Source organism: Dama dama, chromosome 33 (assembly GCF_033118175.1).
Source record: "Dama dama isolate Ldn47 chromosome 33, ASM3311817v1, whole genome shotgun sequence".
In the NCBI taxonomy this organism is placed as follows: Eukaryota; Metazoa; Chordata; class Mammalia; order Artiodactyla; family Cervidae; genus Dama; species Dama dama.
In genome coordinates this window covers 27,741,907-27,763,165 of record NC_083713.1, presented here as the reverse complement: position 1 = coordinate 27,763,165, position 21,259 = coordinate 27,741,907, and the positions used below count along the sequence as shown (strand labels likewise).

Sequence of the window (21,259 nt, the reverse complement as noted above, 5' to 3'; positions counted from 1 at the left end):
AACTAGAAATACTGTTCAAGACAGAGGTGGGAAATGGAGCATCTAGTTATCACAAGTACAAGAGAAGGCAAACCAAAGCCACACTCCACACTCACCCGTGGTGAGCGACCATAGATACTTAAATTTAGATAATGAAAGTGTATCTGCACTGGAAGTCTGTTGGGGGGAGGAGAGAGAATGTTTAACAAAACTGCTACCAACTCCTTTTTTGGTTTCCATAGGGAGAAAAAAAAATGTGTGTATGTGTACACATATGGATACATAAAAATAAATAAAAATTTAAAAACATAAATATATATACATTTCCATTCATGAAGTGAAAAAAATCTCATTTGCACATTGTCATCTTAAGTGTAGCTGTTTATATTATATAATCAGAACCACACTTTATAACCATAATTACATTACATAATCATAACTTCACTGTAATAGCATGTCACATGTGAAACAGGAAACAGGTGCCTCATTGGGTACTGGAATCCCACAGGTATAGAAAGACTATAAACAACACCCATAAAACCCACAAGCAACATTCAATGCCACTTCAATACTCTACCTTCACCCATATTCCTGTTCATTTTTCTAAAACCCCTAGCCCTCCAGACCCCCTTTCCAAGGGGCAGCAAAAAGTCCCAGACCATTCTCCTAACTGACCAGGGGCCATAAACCAACAGAACACTTCACCCTGATCCCTCATTCCTATCAACATCCACAACTGCCAACACTGACACAAGATTCCTTTCCTCTTGGTGCGAAGTTGATTGCCCTGGATTCCTCAGGGCCCTAATCCTCTTTTTGTCCACCAAGTACTGAGGATGCAGCAATTTGCTGTCTCTCTCTGGATTTCCCAAATCTATACAACCCAGACCACTGGCACAAAGATTCCTGAATGACGCCTGACCCAATTTTACATGTTGATTTGCCCCTGCTTCTGTCTCTTAATCTGTTGCACTGCAGGCAGGAGAAAGTATTTCAGTGTTTCAATCTAAGGAAACAATACTTTGAAAAGGATTGCTGGGTGAAAAATTATGTTAAAATGATAATCCAAGTAATTGCTCCTGTAGCTCTAGTATTAAAGACCAAACCAATTACAAAAGTTTACTACTTCCTTGAAACCTCTTGTTTAAATAATGGTTGAAAAGACTATCTCTGGGAAAATGCGCTTTATGTTCTAAACTAAAGCAGATTAAAAAAAAAAAGCATAAATTTTTATTATAATCCCCCAAATTCGCCACCACCAGATGATGTCAACCCCTGGGTTCTACTCATTAAATATGGACATTATGTTTAAATAAATACAAAGTTCTTTCATGTTTTTAATCATTAGTAAATTATAATATCCTGCAGAGTAGAAATACTCCAAACAGCACTGCACCCCCAACCACACAGACACAGTTCCCTCCTCTTCTGTCTCTCACAGACCCTTCTGGAAATAACTGTCAGTTTAGTGAAGTTTGTATTTAACAACTCTCCAAATTTCTTTCTACATGTGCATGTAATAGGCTTTCAATTAAAACAGTACAAATAAAAGAAGGAAAACACGAACACATTAACCATTACACGCCTTTAAGATCTGTTACCCAGCACCTGTACTACATATACAAAAAGGGCCATACAGTCAAAGCTATGGTTTTTCCAGTAGTCTTGTACAGATGTGAGAGTCGGACCATGAAAGAGGCTTTTCTTTCAGCTGTCTTTCATCAGTTAGAAAGAATTGATAATTTCGAACTGTGGTGCTGGAGATTTGAGAGTCCCTTGGACAGCAAGGAGATCAAACCAGTCAATCCTAAAGGAATATTCATTGGAAGGACTGATGCTCAAGCTGAAGCTCTAATACTTTGACCGCCTGATGCGAAGACATGACTCACTGGAAAAGATCCTGATGTTGGAAAAAATTGAAAGCAGGAGGAAAAGGGGGCTACAGAGGATGAGATGGTTGGATGGCATCACCAACTCAAAGAACATGAGTCTGAACAAACTCAGGGAGATAGTGAAGGACGGGGAAGCCTGGCTGCAGTCCATGGGGTTACAAAGTTAGACACTACCGAGCAACTGAACAATAATAACAACATACACTAAGTCCCATCAACACATTGGACACAATCACAAAGCTAAACATATATATGTACATATATATATTTACGTCCATATATATGTAAAATACATGAAATATAACAAGTGAATGTGTAAACAATGAAATGACACTATAAGCAAGGCATACACCTGTGTGTGTGTTTCACACCTATGTGTGTACTCTACTATGATTGAAGGAGAAAATTTCTACCAATTTCATGATCTATACATTCTTTAAAAATAATCATTTTTAAGAACTTTATGACAGACCTAGGAATATATAGACAATATCCAGATGAAATGGAGCAAGACCCTGTGGGATCCTTTCTGTCTCCTGTTTCTAGTTTGTAGTAAATAGGCTTCCTTCAGCCTCCCTGACCTTCCCTGAGTTCCAAAGGACAAATTCAAAGAGTTGCTTTTCAGGAAAGGGAGGGAGCAGAAGCCCAGAGACAAAGCAGGAGCAGTCAAGTAACAACAATGCAGCCGGGAGGCAGGGTTCTGGTTCCTCCCCAAGAAATATACATAACAAATTACCTTTGACTGCTATAGGAACTAAGGCCCCCATGCAGGTGGAGTACGGTGACTTCAGGCTTAATACAAGATTGCGGGAGCACTGCCACGCTACCTCATCACTGACTGTACACAGTGGAAGATAATGAAGACAGATCCCCCTCCCCAAATGATTCTCCCTTTAAAAACTTTCACGATTGAGCAGAATCTTTGAAGTTGGTTTTTGGACGCGAGTCTGCCTTCTGCCCAGATTGCTAGCCTCCTGAATAAAGCAACCTTTCCTTTTCTAACCAACACTTACTTCTCAAGTACTGGCTTTCAATATGCAAGCAGCCAAGCCTGAGTTCAATAACACAGAAACACTGAATAATAAAGATTGCTATCTAATTTGTCTAAAACCTTGGGTACGTTGTAACACTTTAAGGAAAACACACCAGGCAAATATGCACTGTCCTTTTTTAAGCTCTGAGGTTAACTACTCTCATACATATTAAACTGGGAACAGGGAGAAGGGGGAATAAAATTTGCAACTAATTCAATTACTCTGATAAGAAATCTAGTGACAAAGAACAAGATTATGATGTTATCACATCCTTAACTGTTTCCCCTCTGAGAAACAAACACACCAGAAAATATCATTTCTCCTCTATTTTAAGACTCTACTGATTCTGATATCATGAATTTAATAACAGATATTCACAGGGAAAAAACACTACTTACAGTAAATATAATCACTGAATATACAGAATTTCAGATGTGTTAAAGTGTGAAATAAAAATATAGTTAATTTTTTAATTTAAAAAGTATCTGTATTTTTACAAATAGGCTGACATTTGCTATTTTTTAAAGCAAAATTAAACAAAAAAATTTAAATGACCAATAAGTAAATATTTAAGCACAAATAATTCTATGCTCTTATTCAGTCTATAATATTAGATAATAAAATCATGCTAAGTGACATAAACAGAACATAAAACATTAGGCACCTATTTATCACAAATATGTCAAAATTTAGTTAAGTTTATAAAAAAACAGAAGAGCTTAGAGATGAAAACATTGGTTGCACCCCCGGGGAGGAGAAGTAAATAGCTAGGAGAAAGAATTTGCAAAGTATATGCCATTATATCTTTTAAATTCTGAATCGAATGTACTAACTACTCAAAAACAAAAAACAACCCCTACCCCCACCACCAGAAATAACAAACAGAACTGGTCTTAGAAACAACGGCTCTTTTTACATACCAGGTCCTCTCTCATACATGCTTCCCCATGGGAAACTTGGGAAATCATATACTTTAAATGCATTTGAAAAAACTAGTTAGCCCTAGTTATCTATGGATCCAAAATTTTCAATAGGCTTATCTACCTAAGCATATATGGACATCAAAAAAAATCAAACTAAGTAAAGCTAGTGATCTGAAATAACAGACACTGATAAATAAAACTGCAGGTTAAAACATGATGATACATAGCTATGTAGTCTTAAATGAACACTGTGTAATTTGATGTCTTCCTACCTTGCACTTGTGTTAACTAGCATACCAATTCATACAATAATACCTTTGGTGAATTTTTTCACTCACCAAATCAACAAAATTAATTTCTAACCTCTAACTGTTAAACTTCCCTCTCAAACTTGTTTATTGTTTTAAAGGGATGTGAGCATTAATATTAAAACTGACTTAGATGCTTCCATTTTTCAGTATTAAGTTGTCATTTCTTTGTTTCAGAACTGAATTACAAATGACACAATGAGACAGAACAAATCTCATTTTGAATGAGGCTTACCCACACCCAATAGAAAATAGAATGGAAAAACCTCCATATCATCTTGTGTTGCATAATTTTTTAATGAGAAAATAAACCAACGAAAGCTGACAGCTTTAGTTATTAAAGCTTTAGTGACTTCCCTGGTGGCTCAGACAGTAAAGAATCTGCCTGTAATGCAGGAAACCCAGGTTCGATCCCTGGGTAAGGAAGATCACCTGGAGAAAGGAATGGCAACCCACTCCAGTATTTTGGTCTGGAGAATCCCATAGACAGATGAGCCTGGCAGGCCACAGTCCATGGGGTCGCAAAGAGTTGGACATCACTGAGCAAATAACAGACAAAGCTGACAGCAAAAGTTAGGAGAAAAGGATGTAATACTGAGATGTCACCACTCACCTTTGATGTGCCTGAGACCAAGGGGCTGCACACAGGACTGGGCCTGTTCGACCTGCCCGCATAATCCTACCCAGGGGCAAAGACCACAAAGAGGCTGGGGATCCAGCCACCGGCTGCATGTCCCGCCGCCCCACCCCCCTCCACCCCCAGCACCAAGTCCCCTGTTTACTTTCCTCTTTGATCTGTTGTCTCTTATAGTTTGAAACTATTTTCCAACTGACAAATGTCCAATCTAAACAATTCATTTTATAAAGTCTTCCCTTGCAGAGACAAATGAAAATCTAACTTCAATTTAGGGCCATATCAGCTCCTTGAACAGATGTACCAAATATACACATTTAAAACAGCCAGAAAAACAAATAAAAGTCATAGAATTAGTTGTCACTTTGACTCAAGCAGGATGAAAAGAGACAGTGGCTCTGGCTCACAATGCCATCAACCAAGCATCCTTATTGTAAACAGCAACAGGAAAACACTATGGTTCGCTCTAAAATAGTCCAAGACAGTCATAGTTTAAAAGGAGTGATGATAAATGCCAGGGTGTTCAGAGATATGAAGAGATTAAATTACACGTACTGACATAATATATGTGGACTTTTAATATGTGTGCATATGTATGTGTGTCCATGTAAGTATGCAAGCATAGTTGAGACCACACTGGTTCCTGGGGATGGGAGCTGAAGAGACCATTTCCAAACAGCTCTTTATAGAGACCTGCAAGCTCAGCTTGCTGAGAAAGATATGGCTTAGGGAGCTGGCAAGCTACCACTTTGGGCTCCCGGGATTAGTAAATGCTCCAACTAACAAGTGGGCCCCTTGCTACACCTATATGGGCACGGATATGGTGGTGTGTGTGAGCACATGTGCACACATAGGCCAAAGGGAGAAAAAGAACAGAAAGATTTCGGGTTTGGAAAGCTGTCGACCTATATGGTTGTTAGCTTTGTAACCGAGATAGGTCATAAGCTTTTCACTCCTTGGTTTCCTAATATGACAATAGAGATTCCATCATCTACCTTATCTACCTCACATAGCTCCTGTGTGGTAACTAAGGTGAGAGCACCACACCGACTGGAAGCAAGATACAAGGGAAGGGATGTGTTCTCCAGGACGTATGTTCATACGGGGCTATGAAAACACCTGCAGCATAATGGGGCCATCAGTCCTTTGTTGAGCAATATGTACATTTTGAATTTTATGACTTTTATCCTTTTCAGTTCAGTTCAGTCACTCAGTCGTGTCCAACTCTTTGCGACCGCATGAATCGCAGCACACCAGGCCTCCCTGTTCATCACCAACTCCCGGAGTCTACCCAAACTCATGTCCATTAAGTCTGTGATGCCATCCAGCCGTCTCACCCTCTGTTGTCCCCTTCTCCTCCTGCCCCCAATCCCTCCCAGCATCAGGGTCTTTTCTGATGAGTCAACTCTTTGCATGAGGTGGCCGAAGTATTGGAGCTTCAGCTTCAACATCAGTCCTTCCAATGAACATCCAGGACTGATCTCCTTTAGGATGGACTGGTTGGATCTCCTTGCAGTCCAAGGGACTCTCAAGAGTCTTCTCCAACACCACAGTTCAAAAGCATCAATTCTTCGGTGCTCAGCTTTCTTCACCGTCCAACTCTCACATCCATACATGACCACTGGAAAAACCATAGTCTTGATCTAGACAGACCTTTGTTGTCAAAGTGATGTCTCTGCTTTTTAATATGCTATCTAGGTTAGTCATAACTTTCCTTCCAAGGAGTAAGCGTCTTTTAATTTCATGGCTGCAGTCACCATCTGCAGTTATTTCGGAGCCCAAAAGAATAAAGTCTGACACTGTTTGCACTGTTTCCCCATCTATTTCCCATGAAGTGATGGGACCAGATGCCATCATCTTAGTTTTCTGAATGTTGAGCTTTAAGCCAACTTTTTCACTCTCCTTCTTCACTTTCATCAAGAGGCTCTTTAGTTCCTCTTCACTTTCTGCCATATGGGTGGTGTCATCTGCATATCTGAGGTTATTGATATTTCTCCCAGCAATCTTGATTCCAGCTTGTGCTTCTTCCAGCCCAGCGTTTCTCATGATGTACTCTGCATATAAGTTCAATAAGCAGGGTGACAATATACAGCCCTGATGTACTCCTTTTCCCATTTGGAACCTTATCCTTTTAGAAGTAGGTAAATGTGATCAGATAGGTAAGTGCTCTGTGCTGTGCCTAGTTGCTCAGTCGTGTCTGACTCCGTGACTCCATGGACCGCAGGCCGCCAGGCTCCTCTGTCCATGGGGATTCTTCAGGCAAGAATACTGAAGTGGGTTGCCATGCCCTCCTCCAGGAGATCTTCCCAAACCAGGGATCAAACCCAGGTCTCTCGCATTGCAGGCAGATTCTTTCCTGTCTGAGCCACCAGGGAAGCCCAAGAATACTGGAGGTGGTAGCCTGTCCAATCTCCAGGGGATCTTCCTGATCCAGGAATCGATCTGGTGTCTTCTGCATTGCAGACAGATTCTTTATCAGCTGAGCTACCAGGGAAGCTCCTAAGTGCTCTGGCTAGAGTTTAACAACATAAAAACAGATACTTAACCAGAGAGATCATTAGAAAATACATATAGGTCAGTCCCTTTAGACTTCTCAAGGGACTTCTCTGTTGACTCAGAAAGACACTAAATTTTTTCCCACTTAGGTTTATGGACATGTGTAAGAAATTCACATAATCCTTTTCTTTCATAAAACCACTACAAGAAACCATTAAGATAATGACTAGGCAAGTCACAGATTGGGAAGAATATTCATAACACATATATCTGACAACAGACTGTATCCATGATGTATACAGAACTCCTACAAATCAACAGTAACAGTGAGTAACCTAATTAAATAGGTAGAAGACTAGAACAGATAATTCACCAAAAAAGATAAATAGCCAATAAACATATGAAAGGATGCTCAATATCTTTAGGCATCAGAGAAATGCAAATTAAAACCACAACAAGATATAATTTCAGACCAATCAGAATAACTAAAACAGACTAAAAATATCAAACATTTTGAGGATAAGGAGTAACTAGAATATTTGTACACTGCTGATGAGACTGTAAAATGATATGTCAAAGAACCAACTGGCAATGTCTTTTATAATAAACTGAATATACATCTACCTTAGACTACTCTTAGGTACTAAATAATGTTTATAACAACCTTATTTATAATAGATAAAAACTGAAAACAACCCAAAATGTCCTTCAACAGAAGAATGGAAAGCAAATCGTAGTTAATTCATACCATGGAATAATGCTCAGTAAAACTGAACAAAAAAACCAATACTGATACCCACACAAGGATGACTCTTGAAAACACTTTATTAAGCAAAAGAGGCCAACCATAAAAGAAAGCATTTTGTATGAGTCTGTTGATATGAAATCCAAGAAGAAACAAAACTGTTGACAGAAATCAGAACAGTGGCTGCTTGGGGGAGGGGAAGCATGACTGACTGGAAAGAGGCATGAATTTATTTCCTGGAGCGAAATGTTCTTCATCTCACTCTTGAGTGCTGATTTCATGGGTGTATACAATTGTTAAAACTCATTAAGCTGATATCTAAGATTTTTTAATGTATTTTATACCTAAATAGCATACATATTCAGATATATGTTAAATTATTATAATATACATCCATATAATATTTTTCAAGAAAGAAAAGCCACTACAAAGTTGAATGGACTCATCTAGATTTATTTTGATAAATGGACAAGGCCTTGATTTGATTTCCTAAGATAGTATTACAGAACAAAAGGAGTTGATCTTAAAATCAAAATACTTGGGAATACATGAAAACTGCCGTGATCTGAGGTGAGAGGTAGACTCTGAGCTTCTGTTCTTCATCTACCCACTTTATAGGAGATGATAATAGTGCATGTGAAAGTACTTTGAAAAATTCTGAGTTGACATAGTATTATTCTGCACGCAACAGATATCATAATTAAACAATTATATTTATGTCTGATATGGACATGTAATGTGTGTATATACAAATATGTATATACTTATACATATATAAAGAGAGACTTTCTTATAGAAAAATTAAAACATACAGCCTGATACAGATGGCTTACCTATGAGAACACTGAGAAAAATTATTTGAAGTCTATTGTTACATATACATTACTCATATGCACCCATAACAGATATTTACTGAGTAACTGTACCCACATGTATACACTCTTATCCCATCTCCACCTAAAAAAGGGTGGAGAAATTATTAAATCTAAAATTCAAGTTATAGAAATAACAACAACAAAAAATAAGCAACCACACCTAAGTCATAAATTCTGAACTAGTAAGTGTTTCTTGAGAAGACTTTAATATATAAAGTAAGTTTGGTTCATGTTCATGATGAAAATTTAAAATATGAAAATGCACACTGTTTATAATTTTTTTCCCAAAGATCGTATCTATTTCCAAAGTGAGAAGCTCCACTGTGATTTTCTGCTGCCCTTAAAAGCAGTGAGAGCTGCCTGCATTTCCAAACAGGAAGTCAGAGTTAACAAAACTTGGACCTGGTTTAAAAAATATTGTGCAAGCATGTGTCTGTGTACATGCATACGATCATGTATATAAAAACATTAAGAGAAAATATAATGAGATGTTGACAATAAAAAATAAAACCTTCATTTGGTAATATCTCTGCTCAAAGCAAAATACTGCAAAATAAGGTTAAAAATTCATGTGAAAGATCAAAGAGCTAAATGTAAGATCTAAAACTATAAAACCCTTGGAGAAAATAGAGGTATAAATCTTTATGATCTTGGATTAGGCAATGACTTCTTAGATATGACATGAAAAGCACAAACAACAACAAATAAGGTAAGTTGGACTTCATCAAAATCAAAGTTCAATTCTGCAAAAGGACACAGTCAAGAAAGTGAAAAATATCTGGAAATTATATATCTGATAAGGTACATTAAATATATAAAGAACTCCTACAGTTCAATAATAAGACAAACAACCCAACTAAAAATGACCAAATATTCTGAATAGATTGCTCTCCAAAGATATATAAATGCCAGTACATGCACGAAAAAATGCTCAACAATGTCAGTCATTAGATCACAGTAAGATACCACTACATACCAACTGGGATGGCTATAAAGGACAGATAGTAAGTATTGGCAAGAGTGTGGAAAAATAGGAACCCTCATACATTGCTGGGAGGACTGCAAAATGGTGCAGCTACTTTGGAAAATGGTCTCACAGGTCCTCAAAATACTAATTAGAGTTACCATATGACCTACCAATTCTACACCTAAGTATATATACAAGAGAAATGAAAATATATGTCCACAAAACTCTTTACATGAATGTTCATAGCAGCACTTAATCATAAAGCTAAAAGGCGGAAAAAACCCAAATGTTTAACAACTGATGAATGAATAAACAAAATATGGTATTACCTATATATAATTATGCTGAAATATTATTCAGCAATAAAAACGCTTGAAATATTGATACATACCACAACATGAATGTACCTTGAAAACACTACTCTGAGTCCAAGGAGCCAGAAACAAAAGGCCACATGTTTGATTCCATTTATAAGAAATGTCCAGAAATGGTGAATCATTAGAGACAGGGTAGTAGGTTTCTTTGGGGGATAAGAATGTTCTAAAATTGACTATAGTGATAATTACACAGCTCTATGAATATACTAAAAGCTACTGAACTGTTTACTTCATGTGTGGGGAATTACATGATATATGAATTCTATCTCAATAAAGCTGTTATTTCAAAACTTTTCCTTAAACATAGCAATCATTCAACGAATGAGAGAATGAATGAAAGACTGAATGAATAGAAACATACACCAAATATGAAAGAATACAGATTTACAGACAGAGTAGTTTGAATCTCAGTTTTTCCATTTATTAAGTGCTTGATTTCACTAAGCTTTTAGTTTCTTCACTCTATTAATAGCTGGGAATAACAAAGAGATAATGCCTATAAAGTGTTCAGTCTAGTACAAGATGCTCAAGAAATGGTAGCTATTATGATGAATTATAATCATAAGCATGTATTTTCTTTGGTGACATGTAGAAATGAAGTAAATCACAATAAGAAATTCTACTTTCAAATTACCAAAGTGGAATATGATTAGACTTAAATCTGGTAAGAATGGTCAGAACTACCCTTTTTCTATGAGATATAAACATATCTTAAGTCTGGTTCCTTGCACAGGAGGAAACTCTAAATCATTCTCAGCCTTGACAGATTGTTGAATGAGAATGAGTAAATGAAAGAAAGAGAGAATGAAAACATACCAAATGTGTACTAACAGAGATTTAGAGACAAAAGTGGTTTGACTGTCAATTTTGTCATTCACTAAGTGCTATGTCTTTTCTCAGGTTTTTTTTTTTTCAACTCCAACTGGAAAGAATGAGACCATGCCTATAAAATGTTCAACCCAATAAGGAAAGTCCCTACTGCTCATTAGCATTCAAGCAGATTAGCATCAATGATAATAGTAATATTTAGTTGGAGTGGTAGGTTTATGGATGCTCATTTTAACTTTTAATCTACATAATATATTCTCTTTTGCATGTATCTAATATGACATACTTTTTAAAATAGATCACAAAACAAAAAACAAGAAAATACATAATGCTTAAGGACCAGACAGTTTCATTTCTTGGTTACCATATGATCCAGTCAGTACACATCATTTTGCCTAAAGGACAGCACAGTCATTTTCAGAGCAGTAAACTTTCCCTTGCACACGTAGGGAAACTGAGGCCCTGGTCCCAGCTGATCCTTCTGGTAAGGAAAAAATCTATAAAGTCAATACCATTTCTTCTGAATCAACTTGCATTAGGCTAACACATTAAGTACATCTTTAAAACTGAGTGACCACACTCCTGTTGCCTGGTGGCACTGACAGCTTTTAGCCAAACACCCATAGGGCACTCCACATTCTATCACTGCCCATACCCAGGATCCTACGGTTTTTATGATCAGGCTTCCCTGGCGACTCAGACTGTAAAGAATCTGCCTGCAATGCAGGAGACCCAGGTTCATTCCCTGGGTTGGGAAGATCCCCTGGAGAAGGGAATGGTTACCCACTTCAGTATTCTTACCTGGAGAATTCCATGGACAGAGGAGGTTGGTGGGCCATAGTCCACAAAGCTGCAGAGTTGGACATGACTAAGCAACACACACACAGGGACTGGGAGCTTGGCAGGCTACAGTCCATGGAGTTGCAAAGAATCAGACATGACTAAGCAACACACACACACACACCCCTACCTATCTACCTCTTGGGTAGCCACTCTTTACCTGGTGACTGCTTACCAGATTTCATTCAGCAAAAAGACTATTCCTATATTCCACAATGCCTGATAGTCTATCAACAGAGACCTTTTAGGGCTTTATTCTCCACTGAAATAAGCAGACTTTTGGGAGAAGTAGCAGATTGTGCTTCACCAATCACTTACACTGTAGTGTGATTGAATTTATCAGTGGAAACTTGATAATTGTACATTTCCTTTCATCCCTGAATGAAGAGATTCGGAGGGAAGAGGGAAGCAGAAGTGTTTGTGCTGAAGAATTGCAGACAATGAAATCATTCTGCCTAGAGCCCAACCTAACTATTTTTCACGCTGTCAGTTTCTAGCTAGACAATCCATCAAAGCCTCCAGAAATGAGTCATGATTAAGGAAGAAATGTAGAGTGTCAGTACAACCCTCGAGGTACTCCAGACTTCAACAGAAATTCCCAGAGTTCAAACCTAGAAACAGGGTCTTTACCTAGGAAGAACAAAGGAACCAAATACCTGATCATAATGTAACTACTTAGGTCACAGGTCAGACATGGGGGAACTAGTCAATTCCATGGGCAAAAACCTCTGGATGTTACAAATGGAAACAAATAATTATCTATATGGAACAAGAGAACATTACTTGAGAGATTTCTGACAAATGTATAACATGTGTTGTGGCAAAACTGAGTTAGGAAATTTCTTAACCAAATTAAAACTAAAACCACTGAGAAAAAGAATATGATTTGCGATGGGTCTTTAATTTGAAGAGAAAAACTGTAGCATCTAATTGGAGTAAAGACGAAGAGAAACTCTAGTAAGAGCTAGCAAAGGTCTTATTCTATGTTTCTTATTTGTCATTCATGAAAAAAAGAGATAGCCAAAGACATGAGTCTTCTTTCTAAGAATGCACGTGGGCATACGTGAAGGTGTAGAGGCAAACACATAATCACACAAGGGAGTGCACCCAGCTGCCTCTTCCATAAGAGCTTTGGTTGCAGAAAGGTAAGGACCTAGGTATGTGCCAGGCTGACAAACATCATGAAGGAGAATCCAGAGCGACCTCTCTCTCTGACCCTCAGGGCATCTTCTTGGAATTAAAAGCTGCAAAGGTCACTGACCTCATCACCTCAGTTTCACAAACAACTGAAGAGGATTGAGCCAAGACTGTTAGCCAAGTCAACTGGAAGTCATTAAGGGTTTCAGGGACAAAATGGATTAAACAAATTAGGTACTACTAAATGTGAAAGGAACACCACAAATTAGCTGAGCTGCAAACTTAGATTTGAGAATTGGACAAAATCCAATGTCATGCTTACACTTTAAAGATAAAGTCTCTGGGTTCAAAATTGTCAACAGCTTCAACATATTTATGGTTGCTTGCTCTGGTCCTTAAAAGAAGGGAAATTGTAATGATACTACAATGATTTACTCAACCCTACACCTAAAATAAAAGGGCCCAATTAATCAGCCACCTCACACTTATTCCAGTCAATAAAAATAAATGGTAACTCTACCCACTATTCTGTTTTCTGTGGTGTTTAAAAAGAAACAGAATTAGAACTTCAAAAAGTGTCAAAGGTGATGTTTCAGGAGCTTCTAACAGACTGAGCTGACAAAAATACTCTTTTCTGCCTCAAAACCAGTTAAGATTATGCAATAAAATATTTTAAAAAATCATACGATCTGAGAAAACTGCCTAGAATTCCTTGAGCTTGAGGGGATGTCACTCAGGTATTATATCTGGTGTGCAAAAAGGCTAAAGAAACATATTTGTCATGAGAAATCACAGTATTAATACTTACACAACCTCCAGCGAGGATTTCTGCTAAAAGTGGAATGGAGCCATCTCTCCTGGTAAATTTGTCCCGGACAAAATCATTAACCTAATTAGAAAGACAACATTAATTAACCAGAACTCCCAATCACTGCCTTTAGTGGTACATTATTAGTTTTCCAAGTCAGCAAAATACTTGTCTCATATAAAATTTAAAATTAGCAGATATCTACATTAAATTCAAAATTTTACAAATGCCTCGACCGTGTGCTAGTTTTAGCAGCGTCAGTTTTGGTTTGTTTGTTTGTTTTTAATTTTTTTGCCATGCCGCATAGCATGAGGGATCTTAGTTCCCCAACCAGGGACTGAACCTGTGGCCCCTGCAATGAAAGTGTGGGGTTCAACCACTGGACCAGCAGGGAAGTCCCAGCAGCAGTTTTAATTTTTGGCTTAGTGATAATCTAAACAAATGACATAAATTCAATGAGTTAGCAACTTACAGTCAGTTTAATGGCCTTCTCTGGAGCAACCCCTATAAGTTGCGGTATCAGACCTAGGTAAACAAAGAGAATTGTAAGCAACATAGATGTACTCGACATGAACACACAAGCCCAATAAGGCGTTTTCCCCCACATTATTTACCCATCAAACATCTTAGGATTTTCATGAAAATGGGAAAAAATGGATTATCCTAAAAACTATGCATATGTATATAATAATTATTTATGTTAAATACAATGTTATACCGTCTGTTGCTATAAATCCTTTTCTTAGGCAGGCTTCCTTTAAAGTCTAGTTATCTAACACCTCTCAAAAACTATGAGGAAAAAAGGGAGCCCATGGATCTTCTCTACTCCCAGAACACTACCAATGACAATAGAACCACATTCCCTCTCTTTACCACCAACAACATACTAACTTACATAGACATTTTAGAGAAGCCAATGATGTATGCCTAGAAAAGCTCTGGAAAGCATCCTGTTAAGTAGACCCAGGTTCTGCCACAAATGATGCTACCTGTGTAATAGCACACAGTGCCTTGGCTAGTACAGAAAATCAACTCCCATAATTTTCTCTTTAGAGAAACACAGAATTTAGTGCTCATTTATTTAAAAGAAAGCCAAAACTATAAAGAAAAATGCAGCTTAAAGTACCAATTAATGGGTATGCTCTACAAGGAAAACACAGCCCACTGTTAGCCTATGTACTAATATATGTCAAACGTAAGTCATTTCAAAAGAATTCTCCTAAAATAAAGGAAACCATTATTCTTAGAAGGTTAAATTTTCCAGGCTGGCGGCAAAAGAAAAAAATATATAAACAATTCAACATCTGTAGCTATTCACAAGGCTCAACTTTCTAAAGCACACAGATTATCCAAATCGTTAAAATACATTTTTGCATACAGTTTTTAAAGATGCTAACAATAAACATATTATAGCCTTTAAATCACCCAGGCAAGGGGAAATTATGTATGTGTTTGCATGCTCACTGTTGATCTTAAGCCTACTTTGAGGATATTGCTGAGTGATTTTCTACAAGCTGAGAGCCAGCAAGTAATCATATATACAGGCTACTGTCAGTCACACTGAATTATCAATGACAAACACAAATCTGCACACACCTTTAATGGGTAGCAGCTGATTTAAAAGAATAAATCAGCAGATGGCAGTCTTAACTTTCTCTCATGATTATCAGGCCTTATTACTTTTAATCTGATTCCCATACAACCATATCAGCATGAGTATTTGTTTTACAACCTTGCCTCAGTGAGGCTCATAGAATTTTAATATAGTACTGATGGTTTATGTCATTTTATCATTGCTGCCTACAAAGAAATTTAGGCTACTCTGTCAACAGTTTTGTCAATCATCTGACAAAATAATGGACCAGCTCCAAACAATATATGACAATCTCAACATAGTGTTCACATACAGGACTCCTATATCTTCCCCCCAATATAAGAGTTTCTCATTTAAAGGACTGATTTTATCAGCTCACATCTTAAAGCAAGCTAATAATTTCTTTACCCCCTACCCCCAACTTGCTATATTGAATCCAAATAATATGACATCTCTCTCAAATAAAATCTCTGTAAGCATCCATCTATTGAGAAGGTAAACTGCAGTATGTATATCTAGGTTCCTTCTCTTTTAAAGTATACCAAACAGGGAGAAAGAGTCTTATTCAACAAAGAAAGATTGGAGATGTCAAAGAAAAAGCCATTTAGCACCACTTAACCATCAGGTTTCATAAAAACAGAATTCAGATATGCAGTGATTAATAAAGTCTCAAACAAGACTGACATGCACAGACCCGCATTCTAGATAATGTACACCTCTGCGCATGTTGTACGGCTAGAATTCTGTTGTACGGTTAGAATTTAAGACAGGCTAGAGTTCTGAATATCTTAAGAAAATTCATCACATTTCTTCTCAAGGGCAGGGTATTTGAGCCTAATTTGATTCCAGAACCACTCTCTTGTTCTAAATAAAATGCCAAAAACGAACATCCTTGTGACCCTCTCCTTCAAGTATATCAGAACTACCTTTTCACTTGAGTATCTGCACATATTACCAATCAGAGGTGTTTCTCCTCCTGTCCATGAGCATAAAGCTTTGTTCAGGCCCAGTCTTTGTTCAGGCTCAGAATGAGCTCAGGATTAATGAGACTGTGTGTGCAAACAAACAAGTACAGTAAATTACATAAATGCCCTGGACCTGAGCATGTAGAGAGTTTTTCAAAGAATTCCAAGTGGCGCCCAAAGGGATTAAAAAATTAATCTCCCTCCCAAAGGAAACTCTAAATTCTAATGTGAAAACACGTACATGAAAGTCTCCCTCTCCCAAGAGAACAAGTTCCTACAAAGTCGACGGTGCTGGGGAGAATCCTGCATGGCGGCTGCCTCTGACGCCGACAGCACTGTGCTCAGCTTACAGCTGGTGATCACATTCCCTGCAGAAGACAGCCTGCTTCCACTCAGTGCCTCCAAGCGAAGAGGAGGAGTGGAGCAAGAATGGGACTGGGAGCAAAAAGCTTTCCTTTTCTGTTGTTTTTTAAACTTCAGATGACTCACTGGCAAAGACTTATGAATGGTCCCCTTGGAAGAGACAAAATTATTTGCTATTTCTTTCAGCTGAAACAAGTGAATAGCAAGTAAACTCACCTCCAAAGCGCAAGTTGGCTTCTCTTTCAAAGAGAAGAGGTGTTATTTCTCCTTTACAATTCACTGAGAAAAGGAGCTCTCTATTTCTTACCTGTCATCCTCGTATTCTACCTGCAGACCTGTGCTTCAGTTTGTAAGAGCACAGTGACTACAAACCCATGTTGGGACAAATGCAGGCTTTGGAGGGCAGAAATAAGAAATAAAGACCTTGTTTGCAGACTAATATAGCTAGTTACCAGCAAGAATGTAAAAAGGGGAAATGAACAAGGAGACAATAAGACGAAAAACAATCCTGGTCTGACTGAACAGGCTACGCACCGATTTTCATAATGAGTGAGGCCAAGTCTGCTGTGGTGAGATAAACTCACTTAACTTCAGCAGCTGAGATTCACTTACTCACCCCGGTAGAGTCCAAAGAAGCCCTCATAACGCAAGACTTTCTTAAAACAGTCAAAGCTGTTTTTGTACATCAGCTCTCCCACAACAGAGCCGGTGCCACGCTGGTTTTGCATGCGGGTCTTCACCAGATCTATAGGATATACTGCGGTGGCTCCCACAGCTACAAATAAAACAATTTTTAGGCTTAAAAGAGAGCACAATTAAATGGAGAATCTGTAAGGACAACAAATCTCATCTCAGAAAACTAGGAAATAGAACACAGTATCTATTCTCACATAAGAGACTTTAGGTAGTTTTTCTTTCTTTCATACACAGATGAAGGATCAGAGGCTAGCAACCACTGGGATCCATAAATACAGCTGCTACAGAGAACAACTGTAGCAAATTTTCAAGTTGTCACCAACATTAGATAGTCAACACTCAATTTTCTTTAACATTAAACTATTATATATAACATAGTTCTTTATATGTTCCAGTAAGTGTCCATATATTATACCAGTTACCCCTTAAAATAACTACATATGTACATAGAAGTGGCTATAAATTTACAATTTAGTTTACTACAGCACTTTGGTAAATTGACCTTAGTTACAGCTATAATATTGGAACCAAATCTCAACATGACCCTCCCCCTACTTACGGAACCCAGTTTTGTTTTGTTTTGTTTTTTTAAAAAAGGCCAGGCTTCAGAATATCTCAGGCACTAAAAAATTTATAACATGAATTAGAGTATTAACTTTTTCAACTGTTGAAAACGAAAACATGCTTTGCAACTTCTAAAACTGAGACTGAAAAGAAAAAATAATAGCTTCATCAGTTCAGGCTTGTTTTGAAAAATCATAAGTATTTTAATCACATCTACTAGGTTCTTCTCAACAAAGCAACTTCAGGTTTTACACATATTCTATGGAGCGATTTAAGCCAGAAAGAAAAAAAAAAGCCTCTTAAATTTTGCCCAAGAGCAGAGAAGGGAGGTTCATTTTAGCAAATCACTAACAAGTCTAGATATTCTTCAACCAACAAAAGATGAAAGGGGAGAAAAAAGGCAAGACACCAAACACAAGCAGAAAAGCAAAAGTGAATCACTTTAAGATGTTCTTTTATTTCTTAAGTGTCTGGGATTTGTACCCCAAATCTTGATTTCCCACCTCCCCTCACTCCTAACACCAAAAAACAGTCTTAGTCTCCATTTCTTCATACTGGCTTTAACCATAATAACTAGCGGAATGCAGCACGCATACAAGACGTTCACATGATTCCAGAGGTTTTTGTCCTGAAGACAGACTGGAGCCAGAGGGGCCATGGCTGTGCTATGACAAGTCCTCTGATCATAGGTAAAAATAAAGAACACTTCAGAAAGCCCTGAACTCATGACCCTTGTGAACAATGAACTGCACCTTGCTGATCTCTCCTAGTCTAGTGAGATAATATTACATGAACACAAGCTTGAAACAGCACACAAACATGTCACTCACCTCCAGCAACTGAGCCCAGAGTGAATCGGTAAGCAGACTCGGCAATCTGGAGCCAGATAGGCCTGCCTAAACCATGAGATTGCTGTGGGGGAGAAGAAAATATTAAAAAAAAAAAAAAAAAAAAATTGGAAAAGCATACAGCAAATGAAAAAAGCTATAATTTGGCTATGTTAATTTAAGATTCTGAAATAGATACTTCTACTATCGACATTTGAAAACTGTATCTGGCCAAATAGATACAGCAGCTTTCCCCTCTCATTTCCACAAGCCTAATGCCTCATTTATCTGCTACTATTGGGGAACACACTATCATTCTACAGAAGTGAATCTTTCAGGTAAATAAATATTTTAGGTATAAAATCTTTACACCTTCTTTGCTTTAATCAACTTAAAATTGAAAAATCTTTCTAAAATGTACAAAAACTATCTTGTTTCCTCAATCAGAGAATACTGATCATAATTTACCATCTCTGGTAGATTAGATGAAGATCAACATTAGACAGAAGGTCAACATATTCATGCGACTATCGTATGACCATTCATACGACCAGGATCTAAGGCAGCTGTTTGTGCTATCTTCCCATTTTTGACAGCTGTAACTTCTTTTACCAACAGCCTCCTAGTTTGATTTTGATGCTTCCCTCCCATCTATCAAGGCTGAAGAAATCACTTAACTAGAACTATCAGGATTAGACATAAGCAGGGTCAAAGACGTCTTTTTGGGCTAACGTGAAAAACTTTAATAGCTGCTATATTTCGAGAGTTCAGAGCATTTGCCCCCTTACTTCTGGCTCTGAAGCTTAACCACTGAGGTTACCACTAGATAATTATAATACTTCTCACCTATGCTACCGAGCATCTGCTCTCCTATACCTATGTATTCCTCAATTCTGCCTATGCAAAGAGAACATCTGAAAGACTTAAAGATATCCTTGAGGTCTGGGGCTTGTAAATTTTTAAAAGGCTTCAAATCATCCTGCTGTATAGTTAGGCTGAGAGCCACTGTCCTCATCATATTTGTAGTTCTAATACAAAATCTGTGTTGAAAATAAAGCAAATGGGAAAATCCTATTATGATTCAGAATGGTATTTCATTGGTATCCACAGCATTAATGACCTGACATAATTTGTCTATATTAATGTGTCAGTCTTCTTTAATATTTTGATTATGAAAAATAGCGGCTACAAATGATAACAGTCTGAATGAAATACGGTTTTATCATAAGAAAACTTGAAAAATATCAACTTGAATGAGCTTTTAAAACACTAGCATAATAAAAAAGTTCAGTTACTCTCACTAGAATAATTTAATGGAAAGGGACTCCATGCCTAAAATCTAAAGGAAAGAAAAAAGTAAGCTAATCTACTTTGCTTTCATTTGTACAATCTCTTCAAAGTTCAATGAAGCAAGCTAAAAATGACAAAACCAGATATTTATTAACAATTTGGGGGGCAGCCTATAGAAAGGTTTTGTGTTCTTGTTTTGCACCACAGTGAGCATTTCTTTTAACAAAAGCATCTGATATCTAAATACTAATATTTACTACCTGAATGTGATCTCTGTAGGCAGAGATCTTTAAAACCTCATTATGCTTGCCACAGTGTTGTGGTTCAATAAATTCCATAGTAAGAAGGAAAATCAGTAATGTTTGATGAAAAGTCAATATGAAACCCTTGGAAAATCTGGCAATTAGTCAAATATCATTACTTCAAATAAAATCACTATTGTATAAATGTCAACTGTCCCAATATACCAAATTTGCGTGCTTAATCACTCAGTTGTGTTGACTCTTTGTGACCCCATGGACTGTAGCTCACCAGGCTCCTCTGTCCATGGGGATTCTCCAGGCAAGAATACTGGAGTGGGTTGCCATGCCCTCGTCCAGGGGCTCTTCCCAACCCAGGAATCGAACCCAGTCTCCCGCACTGCAGGTTGATTCTTTACCATCTGAGCCACCAGGGAAGCACATACAATTAGCTGAAAGTATATATCTATTACATCTAAAACGGAATTTAATATGTAGAAGAAACCATTATTTAAAAGGTGAGGGCTTCTCTGGTGCTCTAGGGGTTAAGAATCTGCCTGCTAATGCAGGGGACACAGTTCGATACCTGATGGGGAGGATCCCACGTGCCATAGGGCAGCTAAGTTCTTGAGCCACAACTACTGAGTCCTCACACATGCCTAGATTCTGTGCTCTGCAACTAGAGAAAGCCCAACAAAGAGTAGTTCCCTGCTCTTCACAACTGGAGAAAGCCCCAGCACAGCCAAAAATAAATCAATAAATAAATCTTAAATAAAATAAAAAGGTGAAAAATTGCACATAGGACATAATTATGATTTTGTAGGGGATATATTTATTTCCTAGTAAGTTAGCCCAAGCAACTACATAGCCATCCATTA

At 37.6% G+C, this 21,259-nt stretch overlaps 1 protein-coding gene across 1 annotated transcript in view; it reads right to left on the bottom strand.

The window, feature by feature from the left end:
- The window catches only part of SLC25A12 (solute carrier family 25 member 12), a 96,601-nt gene that overhangs the window by 8,114 nt on the left and 67,228 nt on the right, over window positions 1–21,259 (bottom strand). The window contains exons 10-13 of the mRNA XM_061135726.1: window positions 18,856–18,937; window positions 17,382–17,540; window positions 14,316–14,368; window positions 13,844–13,924 (exon numbers count right to left, since the gene is read on the bottom strand). Coding sequence (XP_060991709.1) covers window positions 13,844–13,924; window positions 14,316–14,368; window positions 17,382–17,540; window positions 18,856–18,937 — 375 coding nt within the window. The remainder of the gene's footprint in view (window positions 1–13,843; window positions 13,925–14,315; window positions 14,369–17,381; window positions 17,541–18,855; window positions 18,938–21,259) is intronic.